At 41.2% G+C, this 22254-nt stretch overlaps 1 protein-coding gene across 2 annotated transcripts in view; it reads left to right on the top strand.

The window, feature by feature from the left end:
- The window catches only part of syt7b (synaptotagmin VIIb), a 482744-nt gene that overhangs the window by 449932 nt on the left and 10558 nt on the right, over positions 1-22254 (top strand). For both annotated transcript variants that reach the window (XM_034191422.1, XM_034191423.1), the window contains one exon: positions 17146-17413. In XM_034191422.1, the coding sequence (XP_034047313.1) occupies positions 17146-17413 (268 nt within the window). The remainder of the gene's footprint in view (positions 1-17145; positions 17414-22254) is intronic.

Here is a 22254-nt window from a genome sequence, read left to right as displayed (position 1 = left end):
TTTCCAATCTAAGTGGGAATCAAACTGTAGATCCTCTGGTTACAAGCCCACCAAAAGTCTAGAGGTCACCATCCCTGCTCATGGAAAGCATCTGCCTTACATATTTTCCATGTGTTCTTACTACATCCACATGTGATTCACCAAGTTTGCTGTGTCCTACATCTTCATTGGCTGAGCAAACCTGACTTAGTTCATTAGCAGTGAGTGAAACAGGGAGAGTTTGAAAACATGCAGGGTCAGTGACCCCTGCTCTAGACCACCACCTCCTGATTAGGATATATGTAAATGAAGTGCCAACGGACCGTAAGTTTGAAGATGCACATTCTTCTCTTTGTGATGAAATTTCACAAATAAAAAATAACTTGGCCACGATGACCTCCAAGGAAAATCTATGAAAGGTATGAAAGGTACTGCACAAAAATTTGTACATATCCTGTGTATGAATCAGGTGATGACATCACTATAAACGGATTCCCAACACCTCCCACAAACGAAGCAGAAATGAATGTTGTGATTATCATTGTTATTCTAATTCTAACCAAAATGTTAATGCACATTTCTGAATGTTAAATACGAAATGCATGTTGCACATGTGCACAGAAATTCATAGGAATATACCGTACATGAAGGTTTGGACTTTACTTTTTGTGATATAAGATGAAACGTCATTAGAACACCTTGCATTGCAACATGAGATATTTCCATATGGATCTGCAACTATACCGATTTCTTAATGCTGCATGTACATGTAGCTATTGCATAGCCATTGTGCAGACATTGGGCCTCATGTATCAATGTTGCGTACGGTGATATTTGAGCGTATATGGGGTGTACGCCAAAATGGCTGCGCTACTTGGCATTTATCAATGTGGTCGTTGGCGTACGCTGCGCTGAAAATATACACCAGGTCGAGAGGTGGCATAAATTATACACCAAAATGAACCAGCACTGGAATCCACATAAAAATGAAAATGATCAACATGATAAACAGTGCCATTATACAAATCAATGCATATGTTAGATAAATAACACCTTCTTGATTATACTACATAATAATTAATACAAATCCCGCTTTTGCGGGATTGTTGGTCTCGAGCACGATCCGTGGCCACAGCGCTGACTGCAAAGAAAGCGCTGCTCGCCTTTTTCTCCAGACTTCGAGCCTGGAGCCAGAGCAGTGCTGAGCTTAACTTTATGTGTATTTACACATCATTCACTTTGTGTGTTTTTAGGAATCCGCTAGCTTAGCGCAGCTACTAGCTCTTAGCCAGTTTAGCATGGCGGCTTCTCCTGTCTCTCCCGCACTTTTCTGCTCTGGGTGTGAAATGTTTAGTTATTCCTCTGCCTCCTTTAGCCGTAATGGTACTTGTAATAAGTGTAGCTTATTCGTAGCTTTGGAGGCCAGGCTGGGCAAATTGGAGACTCGGCTCCACACCTTGGAAGATCCTACAGCTAGCCAGGCCCCTGTAGTTGGTGCGGACCAAGGTAGCTTAGCCGCCGTTAGTTACCCTCCGGCAGATCCCGAACAGCCGGGAAAGCAGGCCGACTGGGTGACTGTGAGGAGGAAGCGTAGCCCTAAACAGAAGCCCCGTGTACACCGCCAACCCTTTCACATCTCTAACCGTTTTTCCCCACTCGGCGACACACCCGCCGAGGAACAAACTCTGGATATTGGCGACTCTGTTTTGAGAAATGTGAAGTTAGCGACACCAGCAACCATAGTCAATTGTCTTCCGGGGGCCAGAGCAGGCGACATTGAAGGAATTTGAAACTGCTGGCTAAGGCTAAGCATAAATTTGGTAAGATTGTAATTCACGTTGGCAGTAATGACACCCGGTTACGCCAATCGGAGGTCGCTAAAATTAACATTGAATCAGTGTGTAACTTTGCAAAAACAATGTCGGACTCTGTAGTTTTCTCTGGGCCCCTCCCCAATCGGACCGGGAGTGACATGTTTAGCCGCATGTTCTCCTTGAATTGCTGGCTGTCTGAGTGGTGTCCAAAAAATGAGGTGGGCTTCATAGATAATTGGCAAAGCTTCTGGGGGAAAACCTGGTCTTGTTAGGAGAGACGACATCCATCCCACTTTGGATGGAGCAGCTCTCATTTCTAGAAATCTGGCCAATTTTCTTAAATCCTCCAAACCGTGACTATCCAGGGTTGGGACCAGGAAGCAGAGTTGTAGTCTTACACACCTCTCTGCAGCTTCTCTCCCCCTGCCATCCCCTCATTACCCCATCCCCGTAGAGACGGTGCCTGCTCCCAGACCACCAATAACCAGCAAAAATATATTTAAGCATAAAAATTCAAAAAGAAAAAATAATATAGCACCTTCAACTGCACCACAGACTAAAACAGTTAAATGTGGTCTATTAAACATTAGATCTCTCTCTTCTAAGTCCCTGTTAGTAAATGATATAATAATTGATCAACATATTGATTTATTCTGCCTTACAGAAACCTGGTTACAGCAGGATGAATATGTTAGTTTAAATGAGTCAACACCCCCGAGTCACACTAACTGCCAGAACGCTCGTAGCACGGGCTGAGGCGGAGGATTAGCAGCAATCTTCCACTCCAGCTTATTAATTAATCAAAAACCCAGACAGAGCTTTAATTCATTTGAAAGCTTGACTCTTAGTCTTGTCCATCCGAATTGGAAGTCCCAAAAACCAGTTTTATTTGTTGTTATCTATCGTCCATCTGGTCGTTACTGTGAGTTTCTCTGTGAATTTTCGGACCTTTTGTCTGACTTAGTGCTTAGCTCAGATAAGATAATTATAGTGGGCGATTTTAACATCCACACAGATGCTGACAATGGCAGTCTCAACACTGCATTTAATCTATTGTTAGACTCGACTGGCTTTACTCAAAATGTAAATGAGTCCACCCACCACTTTAATCATACCTTAGATCTTGTTCTGACTTATGGTATGGAAATTGAAGACTTAACAGTATTCCCTGAAAACCCCCTTCTGTCTGATAATTTTTTTAATAATATTTACATTTACTCTGATGGACTACCCAGCAGTGGGAAATAAGTTTCATTACAGTAGAAGTCTTTCAGAAAGCGCTGTAACTAGGTTTAAGGATATGATTCCTTCTTTATGTTCTCCAATGCCATATACCAACACAGGGCAGAGTAGCTACCTAAACTCTGTGAGTGAGATAGATTATCTCGTCAATAGTTTTATATCCTCATTGAGGACAACTTTGGATGCTGTAGCTCCTCTGAAAAAGAGAGCCTTAAATCAGAAGTGCCTGACTCCGTGGTATAACTCACAATCTTGCAGCTTAAAGCAGATAAACCCGTACGTTGGAGAGGAAATGGCGTCTCACTAATTTAGAAGATCTTCACTTAGCCTGGAAAAAGAGTCTGTTGCTCTATAAAAAAGCCCTCCGTAAAGCTAGGACATCTTACTACTCATCACTAATTGAAGAAAATAAGAACAACCCCAGGTTTCTTTTCAGCACTGTAGCCAGGCTGACAAAGAGTCAGAGCTCTATTGAGCCAAGTATTCCTTTAACTTTAACTAGTAATGACTTCCTGACTTTCTTTGCTAATAAAATTTTAACTATTAGAGAAAAAATTACTCATAACCATCCCAAAGACATATCATTCTCTTTGCTTTCAGTGATGCCGGTATTTGGTTAGACTCTTTCTCTCCGATTGTTCTGTCTGAGTTATTTTCATTAGTTACTTCCTCCAAACCATCAACATGTCTATTAGACCACATTCCTACCAGGCTGCTCAAGGAAGCCCTACCATTAATTAATGCTTCGATCTTAAATATGATCACTCTATCTTTATTAGTTGGCTATGTACCACAGGCTTTTAAGGTGGCAGTAATTAAACCATTACTTAAAAAGCCATCACTTGACCCAGCTATCTTAGCTAATTATAGGCCAATCTCCAACCTTCCTTTTCTCTCAAAAATTCTTGAAAGGGTAGTTGTAAAACAGCTAACTGATCATCTGCAGAGGAATGGTCTATTTGAAGAGTTTCAGTCAGGGTTTAGAATTCATCACAGTACAGAAACAGCATTAGTGAAGGTTACAAATGATCTTCTTATGGCCTCAGACAGTGGACTCATCTCTGTGCTTGTTCTGTTAGACCTCAGTGCTGCTTTTGATACTGTTGACCATAAAATTTTATTACAGAGATTAGAGCATGCCATAGGTATTAAAGGCACTGCGCTGCGGTGGTTTGAATCATATTTATCTAATAGATTACAATTTGTTCATGTAAATGGGGAATCTTCTTCACAGACTAAGGTTAATTATGGAGTTCCACAAGGTTCTGTGCTAGGACCAATTTTATTCACTTTATACATGCTTCCCTTAGGCAGTATTATTAGACGGTATTGCTTAAATTTTCATTCTTACGCAGATGATACCCAGCTTTATCTATGAAGCCAGAGGACACACACCAATTAGCTAAACTGCAGGATTGTCTTACAGACATAAAGACATGGATGACCTCTAATTTCCTGCTTTTAAACTCAGATAAAACTGAAGTTATTGTACTTGGCCCTACAAATCTTAGAAACATGGTGTCTAACCAGATCCTTACTCTGGATGGCATTACCCTGACCTCTAGTAATACTGTGAGAAATCTTGGAGTCATTTTTTATCAGGATATGTCATTCAATGCGCATATTAAACAAATATGTAGGACTGCTTTTTTGCATTTGCGCAATATCTCTAAAATTAGAAAGGTCTTGTCTCAGAGTGATGCTGAAAAACTAATTCATGCATTTATTTCCTCTAGGCTGGACTATTGTAATTCATTATTATCAGGTTGTCCTAAAAGTTCCCTGAAAAGCCTTCAGTTAATTCAAAATGCTGCAGCTAGAGTACTGACAGGGACTAGAAGGAGAGAGCATATTTCACCCATACTGGCCTCTCTTCATTGGCTTCCTGTTAATTCTAGAATCGAATTTAAAATTCTTCTTCATACTTATAAGGTTTTGAATAATCAGGTCCCATCTTATCTTAGGGACCTCATTGTACCATATCACCCCAATAGAGCGCTTCGCTCTCAGACTGCAGGCTTACTTGTAGTTCCTAGGGTTTTTAAGAGTAGAATGGGAGGCAGAGCCTTCAGCTTTCAGGCTCCTGTCCTCTGGAACCAGCTCCCAATTCAGATCAGGGAGACAGACACCCTCTCTACTTTTAAGATTAGGCTTAAAACTTTCCTTTTTGCTAAAGCTTATAGTTAGGGCTGGATCAGGTGACCCTGAACCATCCCTTAGTTATACTGCTATAGACTTAGACTGCTGGGGGGTTCCCATGATGCACTGAGTGTTTCTTTCTCTTTTTGCTCTGTATGCACCACTCTGCATTTAATCATTAGTGATTGATCTCTGCTCCACTCCACAGCATGTCTTTTTCCTGGTTCTCTCCCTCAGCCCCAACCAGTCCCAGCAGAAGACTGCCCCTCCCTGAGCCTGGTTCTGCTGGAGGTTTCTTCCTGTTAAAAGGGAGTTTTTCCTTCCCACTGTCGCCAAGTGCTTGCTCACAGGGGGTCGTTTTGACCGTTGGGGTTTTTCCGTAATTATTGTATGGCTTTGCCTTACAATATAAAGCGCCTTGTTTCAACTGTTTGTTGTGATTTGGCGCTATATAAATAAAATTGATTTGATTTGATTATGTGGTGTGATCGTTTTAGACAATGGAATTGATAATTACAACTGTAGTGTTGTCATTCCCTCTGCCTGTGCTGCAATCAGGTTTTGTCTTCTCCATTCGTTTGTTACAATAAAATAAATACATTTATTACATACATACATTTTAAAAATAAAGAAATCTGAAAAATTAGGCGTGACTTATTAATTGAGCAAGCAATTATCCACATGTCAAGAATTATTGACATGTGAAAAGAGAATACAGTGGTCCCTTGCTATAATGCGGTTCACCTTTCGCGGCCTCGCCGTTTTGCGGATTTCTTTAGTCCAATTTTGCATGCCTTTTTTTACAGTGCATTGTGGTCTGCATGTCTGTTTATAAGAATCTTCTTGCCCAGATGAAAAAAGAGCACCAACAACTACTCTTAACTATGTTTGTCACTCGGAAAAAGACACCTGCAACGAGGTTTGAGTGGAAAAAGGCGTGACAGTGGCGCAGCGCCAGGATGAAGAGGCGCGGTCAGAGGAACTGTGAAATACTGGTCAGTCACTATTAATAATTTCTTATGTGTCCAACCTCGTAGGTTGATCGTTAAAATTAAATTCGTTAGTTCTAAAAGCCATCATAATTATTTATAGGAAAACGTTCTATTTTTATTTCTCAAACAAATGTTTGGGCCTGAAAACAGTTTGGTATTATTTTTCTACTAAGGTTTGAACTTTGAGAGTGTTTACACACGAGAGAAAAGTGAGAAAATGTTAATGCCTGTTTGAGAAAAGTGTATAAAGTGGTTTTATAGGGTTTTTACAGCTTTAAAACATCTATAATAATTGTAAAAAATAACGCTGACTACGTCGCAGACTTCGCTTTTTGCGGACTATTTTTAGATTGTAACTCCCGCGATAAACGAGGGACCACTGTAACACTTTTTTGATTATACTACAAAACAATTAATACGACGGGTGCAGTGAGGCTTTTCTTCAGTGTGGTTTGGTAATTAGCTGTGAAAGAACAGGCAGTGCTGTGGTGCTTTGGAGAATATGGCAGCACTGGGTCGCAGCAGAGCACAGTATAATTACGTGGGTCTGCTGGTGTGACTGAGGAATTCACAGCGGTGCTGCTTAATGATAACACTCTCTCTGGGCAGTTTCACGAAAGGCATCTTTGTGCTACACCGCCCATCCCCCCCGCGCCCCCCCAACCCCAAAGCCTGAAATATCCACCCAGCGCAACTGAGCTGCTTGTGCCAGTACAAGAAAAGAAATACGAGGGCATCAACATCATTCCACATTTGACTTCAAACAAAAGATGCTGGGAAACGGTATCAAACTTGAGAATCCTCTCAAAACCCTCTGAAGAGTCTCGGGTGATGGAGGTTTCGGACGATGGATGGGGCCTTCTCAAGATTAGGTTCTTATCAGGATGCACTCTGACACGGCTTTCATCTAGTGTGATGAAAACCATAGATGTTGTGGCGTCAATGGGTTTTCGCCTCAGGTGTGTCATCATTACTGCACACGTTTGCTGAGCTTTATGTGGGAATGTCTTTGTGTAAGAATGCACACACCTTCAAATGGCATATTTTTTTGTTACATCTGCTGTATGTAGGTTGTTTGAATAAGAAGCGAGGACACCGAGAAAAAGGCAGCGCCCAGCTCTCAGACAATTGGGAAAAGCAGTTTAGGCCAGCTGTTGGGTGGAGGACTAGCGTATAATGAAAAGTGATCATATTCAACATGGGGAATGAGGCTGAGCAGCAGCGCCGTGAGTGTGTGGCCGAATACAAAATTGGATATTAAATTTCTGGAACTGCTCCTTGAGTAAAGCCTTTAGCTTTCTTTTTCTCATCAGATAACATGTTTAAACTGGATTTCTCTCCTTCCCTCCAGGCCTAACCACCATCAGACTGAAGGTCCAACAACACTTAATCTGCCTCTCATCTCCACACAGCCATGCACACTTTGTGCCCTTATCGTACAGCACACACAGCAGCCACGTGAAAACATATTGGTAGTTTACCAGTTAGGAGGTGGGTTTTCTTAGATTTAAGTCCAGACACGGTGCCTCTTGTGGATTGGAGTCTCACTTTCTCATTAAGTGCGAAATCACCTGTCAGCTCCTCTGGATGCGCTCAATCTGTGCACGACATTCTGCAAATGTGGGTGCATGTGTGACCTAGAGGTCTGACAGTAGGAGCACAAACCTCATGGTGGCTTTTGTTCTGTGAAACCCGCCTACGTTCTCTTATGTAGATGTGGCCTGAGTTCTTTATCTCCATTTACTTTTTGTATAAAATCTCTTTACAAGTTAATATTTTGTTTTGTTTGTTTTTTCCCCTTAGGTCATTTTTAGAAATTTTGTCCCTTTGAATAAACGTAAGTATTATAAGACTACTTTAAAGCAAATATTTAAGTCTACTAACCCTTTAATGAAGCAAACAAATACATCTTACTGTATTTAAACTATAGAACAATTTCACCCACATAGTAGTGGAAGAGTTAAAAGTACTACTTTATTTAAATTGAAAGGTAAAACTAAATAAAAAAGAAACCTAAATCTTCACAATGTTATTAATTTTCTTTTATTAATTTTCTGTTTCTCAAATAAACATTTGGATTTACACCACACAGTTCCTTTTCCAAATTCTAATCTATCTGGTTGTTAAGCTCTGACATAACGCATCACGTGATAAATCTGTTTGCGCGTCCAAAGACCTGCAAGTTTCCGGTTAAAGTTACGTCTGTATGATCCTTTTAAGGATCTACAGTTTAAGTTTAGTTTGTGTTTACAGTGTTCGCAAACCTCCATCCCTCCCTTCTCCGCCTCCACCTCTGTAACTTTTTGTCTTTTACTTTATATATTTTATTATGTACCGGTAAAATATACATGTCTGTTTGTTAAAAACAAAAAAATTCATAATTTAGAGCGATTTGGGGATGTTTTACAAGGCTAGAACTGATTAAAATTATTTTAGTTATTTTCAATGGGGGAATTTCGTTTGAAATATGAGCAGATTGGCTTACGAGCTTCGTCACGGAACAAATTAAACTTGTAAATCAAGGTTCCACTGTACTACTAAAATGTAATTTTTTTAATGCTTTTCATCACGTTAATAAGAGACTGCATCCATGAGACCCTGAAAACTTGCTAAAACAAATATTCCAAATAATCCGTGTCCGCTACGTTTAACCTGCGTGGAATTTAATAAACGCAAACCAAATTTCAGACATATATATTACTCTGGAACAAAGAGGACAAACAGTGTTGTAAAGGACAATCAACAGGATGTTAAAGTGCAAACTTCACTTTCCCCCTGAACGACATGAACAGGAAGCGATCGCAGCTCACAGCAGCTCCCATTGAAAATAACGGAGAGACAGCCTGACATTCTGGCATTTTTACATAAAACAAACGCAATAACAACATCTAAAAATCCAGTTAATATAACCAGGAGAGTTTTAGGCACAATATACCAAGAGTTTTATGTTGTGATGTTAATGCTGTGATGTTAATGGTTTAAGTGCAGCCTGATCAGAGCATCTCAGTGCAGTTCTCAATGTTAATGGCAGCGCACCTTTTTTGTTTGGACCCGGAAGTTGAAAGTCACATGATGCGTTACATCACACTTAACGGGATATTCAAACGAAATTGTCTGACTAAACACACACAATGCACACACAATAATCACTCCAGTGCAGCAAAATACAACCCCTGGCAATAATTATGGAATCACCGGCCTCGGAGGATGTTATTCAGTTGTTTAATTCATCCATCCATCTTCTACCGCTTAGTCCAATTAAGGGTCGCGGGGGGCTGGAGCCTATCCCAGCAGTCATAGAGCGTGAGGCGGGGTACACCCAGGACAGGACGCTAGTCTGTCGCAGGGCCACAAATAGACAAACAAACACAGACACACCCACACACGCACCTACGGACAATTTTAAAGATCCCAATCCACCTAACCCGCATGTCTTTGGATGTGGGAGGAAACCGGAGCACCCGGAGGAAACCCACACAAACACGGGGAGAACATGCAAACTCCACACAGAAAGGCCACGGGAATCGAACCCACAACCTTCTCCCTGTGAGGCAACAGTGCTAACCACCAAGCCACCGTGCTGCCCTCAGTTGTTTAATTTTGTAGAAAAAAAGCAGATCACAGACATGACACAAAACTAAAGTCATTTCAAATGGCAACTTTCTGGCTTTAAGAAACACTATAAGAAATCAGGAAAAATAATTGTGGCAGTCAGTAACAGTTACTTTTTTAGACCAAGCAGAGGGGAAAAAAATATGGACTCACTCAATTCTGACGAATAAATTATGGAATCATCCTGTAAATTTTCATCCCCAAAACTAACACCTGCATCAAATCAGATCTGCTCGTTAGTCTGCATCTAAAAAGGAGTGATCACACCTTGGAGAGCTGTTGCACCAAGTGGACTGACATGAATCATGGCTCCAACACAAGAGATGTCAATTGAAACAAAGGAGAGGATTATCAAACTCTTAAAAGAGGGTAAATCATCACGCAATGTTGCAAAAGATGTTGGTTGTTCATGGTCAGCTGTGTCTAAACTCTGGACCAAATACAAACAACATGGGAAGGTTGTTAAAGGCAAACATACTGGTAGACCAAGGAAGACATCAAAGCGTCAAGACAGAAAACTTAAAGCAATATGTCTTAAAAATCAAAAATGCACAACAAAACAAATGAGGAACAAATGGGAGGAAGCTGGAGTCACCGTCTGTGACCGAACTGTAAGAAACCGCCTAAAGGAAATGGGATTTACATACAGAAAAGCTAAACGAAAGCCATCATTAACACCTAAACAGAAAAAAACAAGGTTACAATGGGCTAAGGAAAAGCAATCGTGGACTGTGGATGACTGGATGAAAATCATATTCAGTGATGAATCTCGAATCTGCATTGGGCAAGGTGATGATGCTGGAACTTTTGTTTGGTGCCGTTCCAATGAGATTTATAAAGATGAGTTCCTGAAGAGAACATGTAAATTTCCACAGTCATTGATGATATGGGGCTGCATGTCAGGTAAAGGCACTGGGGAGATGGCTGTCATTACATCATCAATAAATGCACAAGTTTACGTTGATATTTTGGACACTTTCTTATTCCATCAATTGAAAGGATGTTTGGGGATGATGAAATCATTTTTCAAGATGATAATGCATCTTGCCATAGAGCAAAAACTGTGAAAACATTCCTTGCAAAAAGACACATAGGGTCAATGTCATGGCCTGCAAATAGTCCGGATCTTAATCCAATTGAAAATCTTTGGTGGAAGTTGAAGAAAATGGTCCATGACAAGGCTCCAACCTGCAAAGCTGATCTGGCAACAGCAATCAGAGAAAGTTGGAGCCATATTGATGAAGAGTACTGTTTGTCACTCATTAAGTCCATGCCTCAGAGACTGCAAGCTGTTATACACTCAACAAAAATATAAACGCAACACTTCTGGTTTTGCTCCCATTTTGTATGATGAACTCAAAGATCTAAAACTTTTTCCACATACACAACATCACCATTTCCCTCAAATATTGTTCACAAACCAGTCTAAATCTGTGATAGTGAGCACTTCTCCTTTGCTGAGATAATCCATCCCACCTCACAGGTGTGCCATATCAAGATGCTGATTAGACGCCATGATTAGTGCACAGGTGTGCCTTAGACTGTCCACAATAAAAGGCCACTCTGAAAGGTGCAGTTTTATCACACAGCACTATGCCACAGATGTCGCAAGATTTGAGGGAGCGTGCAATTGGCATGCTGACAGCAGGAATGTCAACCAGAGCTGTTGCTCGTGTATTGAATGTTCATTTCTCTACCATAAGCCGTCTCCAAAGGCGTTTCAGAGAATTTGGCAGTACATCCAACCAGCCTCACAACCGCAGACCACATGTAACCACACCAGCCCAGGACCTCCACATCCAGCATGTTCACCTCCAAGATCGTCTGAGACCAGCCACTCGGACAGCTGCTGAAACAATCGGTTTGCATAACCAAAGAATTTCTGCACAAACTGTCAGAAACCGTCTCAGGGAAGCTCATCTGCATGCTCGTCGTCCTCATCGGGGTCTCGACCTGACTCCAGTTCGTCGTTGTAACCGACTTCAGTGGGCAAATGCTCACATTCGCTGGCGTTTGGCACGTTGGAGAGGTGTTCTCTTCACGGATGAATCCCGGTTCACGCTGTCCAGGGCAGATGGCAGACAGCGTGTGTGGCGTCGTGTGGGTGAGCGGTTTTCTGATGTCAATGTTGTGGATCGAATGGCCCATGGTGGCGGTGGGGTTATGGTATGGGCAGGCGTCTGTTATGGATGAAGAACACAGGTGCATTTTATTGATGGCATTTTGAATGCACAGAGATACCGTGACGAGATCCTGAGGCCCATTGTTGTGCCATACATCCAAGAACATCACCTCATGTTGCAGCAGAATAATGCACATCCCCATGTTGCAAGGACAGTACACAATTCTTGGAAGCTGAAAATGTCCCAGTTCTTGCATGGCCGGCATACTCACCGGACATGTCATCCATTGAGCATGTTTGGGATGCTCTGGACTGGCGTATACGACAGCGTGTACCAGTTCCTGCCAATATCCAGCAACTTCGCACAGCCATTGAAGAGGAGTGGACCAACATTCCACAGGCCACAATTGACAACCTGATCAACTCTATGCGATGGAGATGTGTTGCACTGCATGAGGCAAATGGTGGTCACACCAGATACTGACTGGTATCCCCCCCCCCCCCCCCCCCCCCCAATAAAACAAAACTGCACCTTTCAGAGTGGCCTTTTATTGTGGACAGTCTAAGGCACACCTGTGCAGTAATCATGGTGTCTAATCAGCATCTTGATATGGCACACCTGTGAGGTGGGATGGATTATCTCAGCAAAGGAGAAGTGCTCACTATCACAGATCTAGACTGGTTTGTGAACAATATTTGAGGGAATGGTGATATTGTGTATGTGGAAAATGTTTTAGATCTTTGAGTTCATCTCATACAAAATGGGAGCAAAACCAAAAGTGTTGCTTTTATATTTTTGTTGAGTGTAAAAACCAGAGGTGGTGCAACAAAATACTAGTGATGTGTTGGAGCGTTCGTTTGTTTTTCATGATTCCATAATTTTTTCCTCAGAATTGAGTGATTCCATATTTTTCCCTCTGCTTGGTCTAAAAAAGTAACCGTTACTGACTGCCACAATTTTTTTTTCCTAATTTCTTATAGTGTTTCTTAAAGCCAGAAAGTTGCCATTTGAAATGACTTCAGTTTTGTGTCATGTCTGTGATCTGCTTTTTTTCTACAAAATTAAACAACTAAATGAACATCCTCCAAGGCCGGTGATTCCATAATTTTTGCCAGGGGTTGTAGTATCACAAAATTAAAATCAGTGCAGGGCTGAGTCTATGAGGTCACTTCACTCAAACTAGAGCCAAAAAACAAATAAATCTGGGTAGTACCTTAATATATCCAGAGAAGGCCTCTGTCCATGAGCAACAGTGGCGGCACCAGAAAATTGTTGTTGGGGGGGCTGGGGTAAAAGTTGGAGGGGCTCCACAAAATGTCATCAAAATGAACAATATATAGTAAATTGCTTTATAAATAGCAAGGTATATGTTTTAGTCACCCATGCTCCTCTAAAATGTGGTATCAGTGCACACACACATCACTTAGAATGATTGCAAGTTCAGTAAACTTGCACATAGGTATACAAACTGAAGTAGTTCCCAGATAATTGTGATATATTCCTGTGAGATAATAAGTATATGTCATCTAAATCAATACTAAAATTTACCAGTAATAAAATTATAAAGATAAGTGGTGTTTTAAGAGTGGCCGTAATAAATATTTAGGAAACCTACATTTTTGGAGTATGGAGTTAAATTTGTCTCATTAATACTTGCAAATGCACAGAGGGTGATTTACAAATATCCTTTGATTTGTACACGTGCTTTGTGATCCACAAACACAAATTTCTGATTTGTGACGTGTGTGGGTTTTTACAAATAAATGTTTATTTGCAAAACTGAAAATTCTGCTTGTGAAGGGTGATTTAGCACTGGTGGATCACTGAACATACACATTCATCACTTTGCTCAGTTACGCAATATTGAGACATTCTCAGCGCAAAACTGCACTTGAGATCCACAAATATGTCCGTCACTATTCACATTATTGGCAGAATTATTGGCCCCCCTTGGCGCCACCACTGATGAGCAAGGTAGCAGCATGTGCACATGGAGTTCAGTGGTTTTCTAACATTACGTTACTAGTAGGACTGTGAGCATCCTCCATGTGGCTTAGAGCACAACCTTTTGTTGTCCGTCTTTCATTTCCAGGTCAGAAGCAATACAAATGAAAACTATCACATCCAGCTGAGCTAGTAGCGACTTACTGTTAATTAGCCAGCATATTATCTTGTTGAAAATCTAAAAATCCAACAGTTAAACCTTTTTCGGCACAGCTTCAGGACTCCACCATTTCACTCGTTAACTCTCCCCTTCTCTCACATCCACCCCACATGCATTACTGCCCAAAAGAAAATCTCACCAGAAGCAATAATGGCCCCTGAAAGTCAGTAAAGTCACAAAATTACGTGATGATGATAATCACATCTAATTTGCTTATGGCAGGAAGGAGAGTACCATCATGTTGTCTTGAAAAAGGATTATTTTGTTTGTTGTAGGTTTTTTTGGTAGCGTGGGTAGGGGAATTTGGGTGGGGATAGTACAGCGGTGTTCTCTCTCTCTCTCTCTCTGTCTCTCTCTGTCTCTCTCTCTCTCTCTCTCTCTCTCTCTATCTGTACATACACACACACACACACGTATAGTGCATCCAGAAAGTATTCACAGCGCTTAAGTTTTTCCACATTTTGTATTTTACTTGAAAATGGGTGAATTCCTTCTTTTTTTTTTCCCTCTCAAACTTCTACACAACAATGGCAATGTGAATTTTTTTTTTTTTTTTGGCAAATTCATTAAAAATAAAAAAAAACAATGAAATCACATGTATATAAGTATTCACAGGCTTTGCCATGAAGCTTAAGGCACACACCTGTCTACATATAAGGTCCCACAGTTAACAGTGCATGTCAGAGCACAAGCCAAGCATGAAGTCAAAGGAATTGTCTGTGGACCTACAAAACAGGATAGTCTCTAGGCATAAATCTGGGGAAGAGTACAGCAACATTTCTGCTGCTTTGAAGGTCCCAATGAGGACAGTGGCCTCCATCATCTGTAAATGAAAGAAGTTCAAATCCACTGGGGCTCTTCATAAAGTTGACCACCCATCTAAACTGAGTGATTGGGGTAGAAGGGCCTTAGTCAGGGAGGTGACCAAGAACTCTGTGGTCACTCTGTCAGAGCTCTAACATTCCTCTGTGGAGAGAGGAGAGCCTTCCAGAAGGGCAGCCATCTCTGTAGCAATCCAACAATGTTGTGTCAAAATTATTCATTTGCTGTCTTACGGATAGAGTGCCTAAAAGCCTGCCTAAATCTTTTGCTTTTGCATCTAAACTCTATTCATTGTCTTTATGTAATGTTGCAGTTTTGCAGCTGCACTGATAAAACTCACCATCTCTTCTCCAAGTCCAAAAACTGTGATAACATTCATTGTTCAGCACAAGTTTTCATGGGAAACTCGAAGATTCATTTACTGGCAAATGTGTACGTGACTGTTTGCAGCAAGCCCACCTTTCTCTGAATGTACAAAAGATCTCCTTTAGAAATGCTGTGCACACACACTCATTCAAAATTCTGCTTTTCTGATTTTTGACTTTGCGTGTGTCTTCGAGGCCTTGAATTAAAGTCTGTTATTTTAATCTGCCAATCCCTTGACTTTATTTCCACAAACAGCCTCAGACACTTTGACTTAACATAATTTCTGCCTCCACACCAATCAGGCCTGTATGGTAGAGTGGACAGATGGAAGCCACTCCTTATTAACAGGCACATGGCACCCCACCTGGAGTTTGTCAAAAGGCACCTGTAGGACTCTCTGACCATGAGAAACAAAATCCCACGACAAGAAGGTCATGGGATCAATTCCCGACCTTTCTCTGTAGAGTTTGCATGTTCTCCCCGTGTCTGCGTGGGTTTCCTCCGGGCACTCCAGTTTCCTCCTACAATCAAAAACATGCTTATTTAGGGTCTGACTAAGGCAGCGTCTACATTTCGAATTGGTCCCCGGGCCCCGGACTGTGACTGCCCACTGCTCTTAGTGGTTGGATTGTGTCTAACTGTAATTAGGATGGGTTAAATGCAGAGGACAAATTTCGTTGTATGTATATTATGTGCAATGACAACAGAGGCTCTATTCTATTCTCTTTGGCATGAACGCCAGGCGTTATGTTTGGAGGAAACCAGGCACCATCCCTACAGTGAAGCATGGTGGTGGCAGCATCATGTTGTGGGGATGTTTTTCAGTGACAGAAACTGGGAGACTAGTCAGAATTGAGGGAAAGATGAATGCAGCTATACAGAGACATCCTGGATGAAAACTTGCTCCAGAGTGCTCTTGACCTCTGACTGGGGTGACGGTTCATCTTTCAGTAGGACAATGACCCTAAGCACACAGCCAAGATATCAAAGGAGTATCTTCAGTACAACTCTGTGAATGTCGATGAGTGGCTCAGCCAGAGCCCATACCTATCCGATTGAACTTCTCTGGAGAGATCTGAAAAAGGCTTTGCACCAAAACTCTCCATCAACCTGATGGAACTTAAAAGGTGCTGCCAAGAGGAATGGGCAAAACTGCCCAAAGATATGTGCACCAAGCTTGTGGCATCGTAATGGGGTAACTGTTGCCAAAGGTGCATCAACAAAGTATTGAACAAGGGGTGTGAATACTTATATACACGTGATTTTGTAGTTTATTTTTAATACATTTTCAAAAATTAAAAAAAAAAAAACTTTCATGTTGTCATTTTGGGGTGTTGTGAGTAAAATTTTGAGGGAAAAATGAATTTACTCACTTTGGAATAAGGCTGTAACATAACAAAATGTGGAAAAAGTAAGTGTTGTAAATACTTTCCAGGTGCACTGTATATATAAATGTTAAAACTGTCTCTGACCAAGAATATGGTGGGACTAGAATCAATTTACGTTGAACTCTTTCTTTTCCCACATGGAGAGCTTAAAAGGCTCCAACTACTGTTCCTTCTGTTCAATGCAAATTAGAGAAAGGGGAGGAGAGAGGCTAATGGAGGAGTGGCTGAGAAGGGAAGCCCTGTTCTTGGTTTGTTTTTTTTCTGAATACCTTGACCTAGTGCAACATCTAGTTCTAGTAAAATATCTTTTACAACACCTTTACCAAGTTTTATTGTTATTTAACTATATTTCATGAGAAATCCAACTACAAGACCAGTGTTCACATACTTTCATGGTGGAGGTAAACGAATATGAAAACTGAAATATTATTTTCATTTCTGAATATTTTGACAAGTGTAAGTTTATAAGAAAAAACATCTCTTCTCTCTCTTTTATTTCTGCAGCTGTCTCCAGGTTCAGAGGAAGAGGAACCTGAGGGTCACGTATGTGAAAAGTTGGGCCGGATACAATTCAGCGTGGGATACAGTTTCCAGGACTCCACCCTCACTGTCAAAATTCTCAAGGGCCAAGATTTGCCTGCTAAGGACTTTTCTGGCACCTCGGATCCATTTGTCAAAATCTACCTGCTGCCAGACAAGAAACACAAGTTGGAGACTAAAGTCAAAAGGAAGAATCTGAATCCCCACTGGAATGAGACCTTCCTGTTTGAAGGTTTGACAAACAAAGTGATTTTAGGAAATGAAGTATAAACCATGCAGTATCGTCAGGAATAGAGTGGTTGATATTCCTGTTTTTTTTCTGTGTTACATGTTGTTTAAAAGAGGTCCCATTCTGCAAATTTTTAAATCTACCTCTAAATATGGTTGGGGGTTTATATTAAACACAGAAAATGGGGTCTTCCCTGCCCCTATTCCCGCATTGTCTACATAGTTGTTTTGCATTTCTTTTTTAAGACTGCTGAAGAATATACTAGCTTTTTGAATATGACCTCTTTAAAGACATGTAAACAGAATCTGTGTACAATTGCAGTATTTGTACATCCAGATTTGACATGGGTGCTTCCTTGCTCAGAAAGTTTTTACTGACTTTAACTTAGAAAACAATGCTGTGATATTTGCAGAAACAATGGCTCCCCTGATTCTAGCACTTGAGAAGGTTGAGTGAGGAATCAGTGGGTTTGCAATTTTTTGCTGGCAAAAAGCAATATGCAGAAGCTGTAGGGTATCCAAGTACTCAGTATGTATTCAGTAGCAAGGGAATAGTACCCAAATGATCTACTACCTCTACTGCTGTTGATGACCGTGTTTACGACAGTGAGAAGAAACAAACAAAATGGAGCCAACATTATTGATTTTTTTAATTGTTTTTGAACGTTTTGAATTGATTAAGGATAAGAATCGCAATTCTAATGAAAATATATGTTGTGTGTGTGTGTGTGTGTGTGTGTGTGTGTGTGTGTGTGTGTGTGTGTGTGTGTGTGTGTGTGTGTGTGTGTGTGTGTGTGTGTGTGTGTGTGTGTGTGTGTGTGTGTGTGTGTAAAAATCAAATAAGATAGCAGACATCCACTTTCCCATTCAGTTGAATGAGAAAATGTGTTCAAATTGATGAGCATTTTCACATGCATTATGGGGGAACATCAGCTATGACATTTTTAGACATGTGACATGCATAATCCAGCACACAGGTGTCTCAATGTTGAGAACGCCATTGGGTGAAGAAGTTCAAGGGAACAACCACATCTGACCTTGCTGCAAGAGCTATATCACTACTTGCAAGAGCTGGGAATGGATCAGTTGTCTGCCTAGATGAGTGCCATCCAGAATCCAAGGCGGTCGCGTAGTGTAGTTGAAGCGGTGATATGCGGCACCAATGTATGCTCTGGGACAGACCTGACCCATGTAAACGCTTCATGCTTCCACTTTACTATGGCTAAATAACATTGGTCTCCAAACAGCTCCACAAGAACAGTAAATTTAATGTTAAGACTTTGTGCAAGTATTGCTGAAGGAAATGTGATGCAGATGACCATTACAGTGTACAATACTGTTCTCGTTTCCATTGCTTTCTGAAAGGCCTATGCCTTTGTGTGATTATACACAATAAGAAGGAAACTCTATCAACAATCACACAAAGACAACATTTCAACTCAGACACTATCTGCTAAACATTGCAAAGTAGTCAGGACAATGCATTCCTGATTTTAGCACATTAACTACACAAAACATAGACACGGACAAATATACAGTCAATTGCATAACCTAATAATAGAATAACCCTGTGTTGGTCCTTGTTTGGTACTGTGACAAAATAAAAAGTCATATCAATAAATATGCATTTAGTTATTTTATAGGGAGTCCATAAAACAATGTGTGTAGTGTTACTTAACATCAAACTCAGATATCATTGACAAAAGTAGCTGCTCACCTGTACTGTTATGTATGTAATGATGCATAAAGCTTCGAGCCTTTCTCTTGTTTGTTGGTGGGAAATGCTCCAGTGCAATTCTGTGGAAGTCTCTGCTTATTATTTTTAACAGATCTCTGCTAGATTATTAATGGTTTTTCTTTTTCTAGAAATTTATTTTAAAAAGTTGTAAGGGAACATCTGTGACATGTATGCAGCCAAAATCGAAGCGCAGTCAATAAACTGGGGCTATCTTTTAAGTGTGATACAAAGCTTGTAAAACCTCACATCATTGCTCATATTTCTTCAGAAGTCTTTGTACAACTAACATACCAGCAATTACAAAGTAGGTTTCTAGCATTATTGGTTGCTGTTATGAGCGTACAACATATTTTTATATCTCTTGTGGAGGCTGCCTGTTCATTCTCGCTCATTCGTTGACAGAGACTGTGTGGAACAAGCAGGATTCAAGTGCACATCCAAGTTTAATAAAACACAACACAAAGGCTCGGGCACTCAGGCGATGACAGAAAATAGAACTGACTAGCTCAGAGCTTATAAATATAGTTACTGACAGGGAAGAATCACAGGCAGGATTTCCACCAGACGTGCAGGAGATAACACCAGATGAGGATTGGCTGAATAGCTTCCTCCTTTAAAGAAGCCGGCTGAGGAGATGGTTTTTATGTTCATGAGGTTCATGTGTGTGTAACTGCTGGGTAGGAAAGCGAGCCAAAGGTTAAACCTTTGGTGATTGAACTTTGTACAGTATCTAAACAGAGCAAGTTGGGAGGATGCTGGAGATAAGAAGAAGAAAGGTTAGTCCAGTTTAGGCCGTGAGGCACACTGGTCCTGGATCTTATCTCCAGATTCAGTGGCGTGAAGCAGATGAGAGTCTAAGATTCTCTCTGGACAGGACACCAGTCCATCACAGGTTACTTCTCCGGCCAAAGCTGGTCCCCATTGACAGCTGGCTGGACTGAGGCAATGTAGATGAAGTTGGTAGCCCAACTCCTTATCCCACTCAACAAATAATTTAATTTTTAATTTAACCTTTATTTAGGGCCCTTTCACACATAACACGAAAGACACAGAAACCAGAAGAAAATCCGCAAACCAAATACGAAATGAGGAACCACAAAACATTCCACCTGCTGTCCTGAGGGACACACGGTCGCACAGGCATGGATGACACACCGGCGACAGTTTCTCTGGAACATGTTGTGCAACATTCCGCCACCAATGTGGAGAAAAAGAAAAAAAATACATGCCACTTGCGGGATTGGAACCTGGAATTTACAAAAGCTCTGATTAACAGACAGACAATGTCCTATAACAGGAGCGTAAAATGCCTAAAATCAACAAGAAGAAAAACGTATTTTTAAAAAAAAACAGAATTAGACAATGTAGACAAAGAGGAAGCCTTTAATTTTCACCGTAATAACTGACAAAACAGCATTTGTTATAGCGTATTTTTTGATGATACGTGACTGAAAGTGGTGTATTTGTCACAGCCTACGGCGCGCTGGCTGTGCTCTCTGTGTTTTTAATGTTACACGTTGTGTGCACTGAGCCATCATTCCCAGCTGTCAGTGAGTCTCTGGCCAGAGATCAGCTGAAAGGTGGCTTGCTGTCCTGTGTGCTCCCCATCTGTACATATCGGCATGTCATGCAAGTGCCCCCCCCCCCCCCCCCCCAGCAAGTGGGAGGTGAACAAAACACACCCACCCACTTGTTGTGGGGGGGAGCAGGGAGGGACGCAATACACACGCACAGCACATATGTTGAGGGGGGAGCCCACATGTGTGTTGCTTGACAACTCCACAGCCGTGGGGGCACTTCAAACTTCAACACTTCAAACTTCAACAAAATCCACAGCCAGCTCGAAATTGGTTGCGTGCTCACTGACAGTGCGAATGGCCACACATTTCCTAAGTGTCCAGTGAGCAGCGTTGGATGTTCGTGTGTGTCAAATGGAATTTGGCTGACGCTTGCTGCGAGAGGGATTGAATGGGCTCTGTCCTTCGGCCGCTGGTGTGCGCAAATAGTTGTAGCAGCAGGTGTACGAGGTGTCAGAGGCAGCTCCGATTTTTCATGACTGGCATGCAATTCCTCCTTCGTGCGCTAGTCGGCTTCAATTGTGTTATGTGTGAAGGGGCCTTAATCAGGTTAGTCCCTTTGATATTGAGACCTCTTTTGCAAAGGAGACCTGGGAAATTCTAAAGTTTCCAATTCACTTAACCTGAATGTCTTCAAATGTGGGAGGAAACCGGAGAGCACCCAGAGGAAACCCACGCAAACACAGGGAGAACATGCAAACTCCACACAGAGAGGCCACCGGTGGGAATAGAACCCATGACCTTCTTGCTTTGAGGCAACAGTGCCAGCCACTAATCCACCGTGCTGCCAATAAGTACATAAAACATTCCTTTTTTTCTTTTTTATTCTTCTAAAAAGGATTTCTTGAAAACAAATAAATTTGATACGGTTGTGAAAAGGTTAACTCATGTTGGCATTTTCATGTTAAATCTTGCATTTATGGGAGAGAGAGTTCCTCCACAGCTCTTTCTATATGTGTCTGAATGGAGCTCATGCAAAAACCATTCATACAAACACATTCATTCATAACATTTTTCATAGGTTTTAAGAAAATCTGCAAGTGGCCCAGAGCTGTAGTATGAGCCATGTGCAGTTACTCTGCTGTCATACAAACATATGATTTCAGTCATTTATTGCATCATAACACCAACTGATTTTGTCATATTTGACACCTGGTAGATGACTGGCATAACTTTGAAGTAGTTTGAGTTTGAAAATCCCCCATGAATTACAGCTCATGATTACTTCAAGTTATAAATTCAGAATTATATTACAACTGAAACTGGTAAAATGGATAAGTATAACAGTATCATTAATTTAAGAAAAGATTAAGATATTCCTTCACTGGAAATACTATGAGGAAATATGCAAGAATTTCAAAAGTCGCTCGGGCACTCTGCACAGCAGTGGTTATGAGGAGTGTTGGTTCAGATCAGCGCAGGGCCATGAATCCGGAAGGGTGTGTGGGAGTGGACATCCAGTAGTGCTATCCATCTCATGCAGAGAAGAAGGTTCCAAATGGGCACCTAAGGGCAACCAGACCAGGAATT

This window comes from Thalassophryne amazonica, chromosome 2 (genome assembly GCF_902500255.1).
Source record: "Thalassophryne amazonica chromosome 2, fThaAma1.1, whole genome shotgun sequence".
Taxonomy (NCBI): Eukaryota; Metazoa; Chordata; class Actinopteri; order Batrachoidiformes; family Batrachoididae; genus Thalassophryne; species Thalassophryne amazonica.
Note: the sequence above shows the minus strand (reverse complement) of the source record. Positions and strands in the feature narration are given on the sequence as shown.